General features: G+C 39.2%; 1 protein-coding gene across 1 annotated transcript; it reads left to right on the top strand.

Annotated features, from left to right (window-relative positions):
- The first annotated feature begins 3,983 nt into the window (after positions 1-3,983).
- On the top strand, positions 3,984-6,011 carry LOC146887757 (uncharacterized). Its single transcript, XM_085670371.1, has 2 exons — positions 3,984-4,902; positions 4,987-6,011. Exons 1-2 carry the CDS (start codon positions 3,984-3,986, stop codon positions 6,009-6,011), a joined length of 1,944 nt encoding a protein of 647 aa, XP_085526497.1.
- Positions 6,012-6,670: the final 659 nt, after the last annotated feature.

Genomic DNA, 6,670 nt, shown 5'->3' with positions numbered 1-6,670 from the left:
AACTATTAATTAATGATCCACTCAAGCTAATGACGATGCGCTACTTAATGGTTCATTGTAACTGATATTTAGGCTACCAAAAGTCATCCACCTTGATATGTAACAATAAATAATTCCATGCATTGTGTTTGACGAATTTGCTTCTTATCGACAGACCAAATGCATAATAAAGGACTATGAAGAAGCTTCCTTTTTAAACATGGAAGTTGGTGTGTTTCATTCACATGCTTATCCTACAGTTCCTGTAAAATGACATCACAAACTGTAGAAGAAAAAACATTGACGAATAAACTTTCTCTAGTTCAATTTCTTTTTCTTTATTTTCCCTTCTTTTTGCAGTTTATATTACTTCTTTTTCTTCTCTTTCTTTTTCTGTTTTCTCCTTCATCCTACGTTGATCCTTACTGACTTGTCTTGGTGTCATAAATTTCTACTTCTTTTGATGTCCCTCATGCCTCAAATAAAGGGAACGTTCATCAAGATGGAGTGTTTTAAAATGAAGTCATGCCCATCCCTAAAGAAGATGACAAGAGTCCATGGGAGCAATATCACATAATACTTCTTTCACACATTGCCATGTACTGAATTTGATCCATGCTTGATCCAGATGAAAGGTTGCTGGTAACTGGACTTTCTCCACCAATCTTTGGCTCACAACATTGTTTTTGCTTCCGTAATCGAATGCAACTAAACATGGATGGCCTTCGGTTAAACACTTTGTATAATAAACTTCCTTTCTTATTCCAAATCTAGATAGCCAGGCTCTGAATACCAAATGATGTGAATCCACAAGGTTCGATTCGTTTGACTGATCTATCATTGTTGGAATGCTAACAAGCAAAAAATTTGAGAAATTATTTAAAACGAGAAAATGGAAACATAAAAGAAGATGGAACATAAATTGATAGGCATCACACTTCCAAGAATGGAAGATAAGCCTAAGAGTTGAAACACACAAAGGGATAAAGGACCTTTGATTAAACTCATGGATTCTTGAATCACTCAAGAACTTAGGTGAATCACTCTCACTAAGATAGATGAGATAAAACTCGTTTATTTTCTGAATAAAACTCAGCTTGCCTTCCTTGATGAAAATGGTTCAACTTATACAGGAGCTTTAACCATCAGAATTACAAAAGACACATAAATTTCAATATCATCCCGCTTAAAGCTATTAATTAATGATCCACTCAAGCTAATGACGATGCGCTACTTAATGGTTGATTGTAACTGAAATTAAGGCTACCAAAAGTCATGCACCTTGATATGTAACAATAAATAATTCCATGCATTGTGTTTGACGAATTTTCTTTTTATCGACGGACCAAATGCATAATAAAGGACTATGAAGAAGCTTCCTTTTTAAACATGGAAGTTGGTGTGTTTCATTCACATGCTTATCCTTTAGTTCCTGTAAAATGACATCACAAACTATAGAAGAGAAAACATTGATGAATAAACTTTCTCTAGTTCAATTTCTTTTTCTTTATTTGCCCTTCCTTCTGGATTTTATATTACTTCTTTTTCTTCTCTTTCTTTTTCTGTTTTCTCCTTCAGCCTACGTTGATCCTTACTGACTTGTCTTGGTGTCATAAATTTCTACTTCTTTTGATGTCCCTCATGATTGTTGATCCCTTATAAACTCTTGCATGCACTTGTGATATTTTTATTTTGTGACCACCACAGCTTTAGTTTGCCTTGCTAATGAAACACATGTGCTACACAATCTTTCAAATAAGGGCAAGCACAATTGACATATGTTTTCTTGATTTGGTAGATCATTGCAATTGTGTTGTTCATCTAGGCCAAGTTACCTTTTTGCTTGAGGACAAGCAAGGTTTTAAGTTTGGGGGAGTTGATAATGTTAATTTTTACCATTATCCAAGCTATATTTCATTAGCAAAATCATCTCTTCCAAAGCTTTTAACCTACTTAATCCTCAATTTTACCTTACTTTTGTAAATAAATACATTTTGGGTTACATTTATCTAAATATACCACTAATCCCCATTTTTTTTGTCCTTTTTGTAGATTGGAAGCTTTGTCCAAAAATCCAGATTAATGAGTGACCCGGAATAGCAAGGAGAAGAAGAAAAATGTCAACAGGAAGTGCCTGGCGACACGAAGCAAGCGCCAGGCGGAACAGACCGCCAGTCAAGCGCCAACCAAGCGCCAGTCAAGCGCCAACCAAGCGCCGGGCGGTAGCTGCCAGTTTTGCCCCTGTTTGGTGGCTTGCGCCTGGCCGTGAGACCCTTCCGCCAGGCGCCCTTTTTCGCTGATGTGTCAAGTGACCCCTTTTTCTTCTGTTTTCGCAGAGGGAATCTCATCTTTGGCATTTTGGAGGCACGAAGAACACATTTGGAGAGCTTGGAGGAGTGCTAGGGCTTGTGGGAACAGCTCCATCTTCCTCTTTGTATCTCTTTCTCTTCCATCTCTTCCATTTTTAAGCTTGAGCTCTCCATGGCAATGGAGAGCTAAACCCATTTTTGTTGGGGTTAGATGTAGCCACGAAACTCTTGTGTAAATGCAAATGTTTTGATTATTTATATGACTCTTTCATTAATTGCTAGTCTTCTTATTTCTTCACTTAAAGCTTGCATTGATTTAGCCATCTCTTGCATGATTTTTGGTTCATGGGGTGTGAAAATATCTTTTGAAACCTAGATTTGGAATAAGAGAACTCAATGGAGCTTGTACCTAGGAATGGGGCTTGACCCATTGGTTGTCTTAAGCCTTTGTGCATAAAGCAAATTTGCTTATTAAGAGTTCAAGGAATTGACTTTTAATAAGGAAATTTAGGCTCAATCTATTAAGGAATTAGGGTTTGAGTAATATTGTGGGTTGGCATTAGCATATTAATGAAGAGGATGTTAAATTGTAGTTGCATGAGCGCATAGTTGGTGAATTCTAACCCCGGCAATATGAAGTCATATCATTTCTAATCTTTTCCATTCACTAAGTGCCTTTAACTTCCAAAGTTCAATTTTAATTATTTATGCAAAGTTTAATTTCATACATTAAAACTCAAAATATGGATTTATTCGTTAGTTTAAATTAGTCACTAATTACGCAAATATTTAGTATACACGAGTCTCTTGGGAAACGATATCCCGGTCTTACCGGTTACTACTTTCACGACTTGGTACACTTGCCAAAGTCTTAACAAGTTTTTGGCGCCGTTGCCGGGGACCCGTGTCTAATACTAGACTTTTGTGTGATTTCTGACTTATTTAGACTTAAATTCTTTTGTGCATATTTACTGTTTTTGTTTACTTTTATACGCACATTAATTTTGGGCTAACTTGTAGTTCGAGCTTGCTTTTGTTGTTGCTCTATAGTTTATGCAGGGTAGGATCCGTACAAGGAAGACTGCATCTTCAGAACCACTCCTTGTTGATCCCGAGATAGAGAAAACTGCCCGCAGAAACAATAGTGCCACAAGGAGAAGAGGAGCTCAAGCACAACAAGTTGCCCATCACTCTTCTGCTTCAGACACTCTTTCATCTACTTCTCATAATCCTGATCCTTTTCCAGAAGAAGAAATGGCAGACAATCCTCATGGTGATGGTAGAGGTCGTGAAAGATGCACGTTGGAAGATTATGCAGCGTTCACAGGCCATATTAACTTCAACAGTATTGCTAGGCCAGCTGTCAATGCCACCAACATGGAGATGAAGCCAGCTCTTATTCATCTGGTGCAGAGTAATCAGTTCAATGGCCTGTCTCATGAGAATCCTTACACTCATCTGGCCACATTCTTAGAGATATGCAATACTGTGAAGATCCATCAAGTTCCTGATGAAGCCATACGACTGAGTCTCTTTCCATTCTCACTAGCAGGACCCGCAAAAGCCTGGCTGAATTCTTTTCCTGAAAATAGCCTCACTAACTGGGATGATGTGGTTGCAAAGTTCTTGAGCAAATATTTTCCCCAGTCCAAGGTTAATAAGGGAAAGTAGGAAATCTCGGCATTTCAACAAGATATGGATGAATCCTTGGGCCAAGCATGGGATAGATTCAAGGGACTGCTGAGGAAGACTCCCATTCATGGGTTTGATCAACCTATACAGCTTACTCTTTTCTTGGCAGGTCTTAAATCCCAATCAAAGTTGATGTTAGATGCATCTGCCGGTGGGAGTATCAAGTGGAAGACGCCAGAGGAAGCTTATGAGTTAATAGAGAATATGGCCGCCAATGATAATGAAGCTTACACTGAGAGAGCCCATTCTCAAAAGAAGGGTATTCTAGAGCTTCAATCTCAAGATGCTCTATTGGCTCAAAACAAGATTATGACTCAGCAGCTGGAGACCCTGATGAAGAAATTGTCACAACTTCCTCAAGGGCTTCAAAATGCCTCTATAGCTCAACTCCAACAAGTGCAAAGTTGTGAGTTATGTGGAGGAAATCATACCAATGGGCAATGTGCTATGCCAAGCACATTTCAAGAGGAAGTTAGTTATATGGGCAATCAAGGCCGACCAGGGAACTATAATCAAGGATGGAAACCTCACCAAAACATGGGCCAAGCAGGACCTTCCAATAGGCCCCCACATCAGCAAACTTACCAACATCCCTCTCTGACTGACAGAACCTCAAAGCTTGAGGACATGATGCAACAGTTCTTGCAAATGTCAATTCAAAATCAAAAGAACACTGATGCATCAATAAAAAACTTGGAGGTGCAAGTGGGGCAATTAGCCAAGCAATTGGCTGATCAACAAGGAAGTTCTTTTTCCGCCAACCCCAAAGAGCAATGTAAGGCCATCTTCACTAGAAGTAGAAAGGAGGTTGGATTAGATTTTAAAGAAAAGGACGAGGCTAGAGAAAAGAGAAAGAATGAAGAAGAGATTCAAAAGGAAGAAGTTGATGAGGAGATTGTTGTGGAAGAAGAAAAGAATAAAAGTGAAGAGAAGGATAAAGAGAAAAGACAAAAAGAGAAAGTTTTTGTGAAACCCCTTCCCTATCCTCAAAATCCTTCAAGAAAAGAGAAAGAGAGACAATTAGCTCGCTTCAAAGACATATTCAAGCAGCTTGAGATCAAGATTCCCTTTTCTGAAGCACTGCAACAAATACCTTCTTATGCAAAGTTCATGAAGGAATTCCTTGGCAAAAAGAAGAAGTACATAGAAGAGGAAACTATTGAAGTGCAAGGGAATTGTAGTGCCATAATTCAGAAAAATCTTCCTCCAAAATTCAAGGATCCGGGTAGCTTCACCATCCCCTGCACCATTGGAAATCAAGATATGGGGAAAGCTCTTGTTGACTTAGGGGCTAGCATTAATCTTATGCCCCTATCTATGCTTAAAAAGATTGGTGGTCTCGAAGCCAAGCCAACAAGGATGACCTTGCAGCTAGCAGACAGCTCCGTCAAATACCCCTATGGTGTGGTGGAAGATGTGGTGGTGCAAATAGATAATCTTAAATTCCCAGTTGATTTTGTGGTGATGGAAATGGAGAAAGATGAAGGGGTACCACTCATTCTTGGGAGGCCATTCATGAAGACAGTCAAGGTTGTTATCAATGTGGATGATGGAACGCTAAAATTGAAAGACCAAGATGAGGAGGTGACGTTCAATGTTTTTGAAGCGGTGCAAGAATCAACTGATGAAGAAACTAGTCTTAAGGCCATCAATGAAGTCTTATCTGTGACTAGTAGACCGTGGCAAGCTTCTAAGTTGCTTGGAAAGTGTTCAAATTGTTTCTCTGCAAAAGTGAATGAAGAGAGGGAAGAGAAAGATGATGCTCTAGTTCACCACCACTCTTTGATGGGGACTAATGGACTTAGACCTGGCCAACCAATTGTGATGAGAAAGGAACAGTTGAAGATTTCTCCTAGAAGATTCAAGTCAAAATGGGCAAGGTTGTGGATTATTAGAGACATCAAAGTTGATGGAAGGATTGAAATTGAAGCTCCTTATTCTAGAAGGACTAAATTGGTGACTAGTGATCAATTGAAGCTGTATAGGTGTGAGGTTGGGAAGGAGCACACCAAAAGCAACAACAAAGCTTAAACGCCTTATTCGTCAGGCTCGTGACATTAAACAAGCGCTTCCTGGGAGGCAACCCAGTGCTCTAAACTCATTCTAGCTTTTCATTTTCGTTTTTGATATAGCTTTGTGTTTTTATGCATGTGTGAAGTGTGTTAGTATAGATTGTTGTGTTTGAATTGATGTTTGAACTTTGTGCTAATTTTGTTGCATGCATTTGTGAATTTGTGGAAGCATAGTCTTCATGCATAGCTAGTTTTAGGATGTGATAGCATGTGATTGTGTTCAACTTTTGTGCATCATAGAATGTGGTAGTTTAAAATTGGTTGTTTGTGAGAATAGTAGTAACATAGCTTGTGTAGTGAATTTGTGTTTTAAGTTAAGTGTGCATGTGTTATGTGAATTGAATGTTTTGCTTGAGTGTGAATGCTTGGTTTGAAGTTGAAAAGCCTGAAAAAGTATGTGTGCAAGAGTGAAAGGTTGGTGGGAGCAAAATAGAGTCAAAGCCAACCCAATAATAACCCAAAAACACAAAAAAATTCCAAGACTGCAGTAATCGCCTGGCGGTTCACTCCCTCCCGCCAGGCGCCACCTGAAAAATTGACCCTTGGAAGCACTGCAGAACCAAGCCGCCTAGCGGCTCCCTAGCGCCCGCCTGGCGCTACACCAGAAAAACAGCTCTA

The sequence above is a fragment of the Vigna unguiculata genome, chromosome 3 (assembly GCF_037176805.1).
Source record: "Vigna unguiculata cultivar grain cowpea cultivar isolate G323 ecotype 2 chromosome 3, ASM3717680v1, whole genome shotgun sequence".
Lineage (NCBI taxonomy): Eukaryota > Viridiplantae > Streptophyta > Magnoliopsida > Fabales > Fabaceae > Vigna > Vigna unguiculata.
This window is presented reverse-complemented; position numbering and strand designations above follow the sequence as displayed.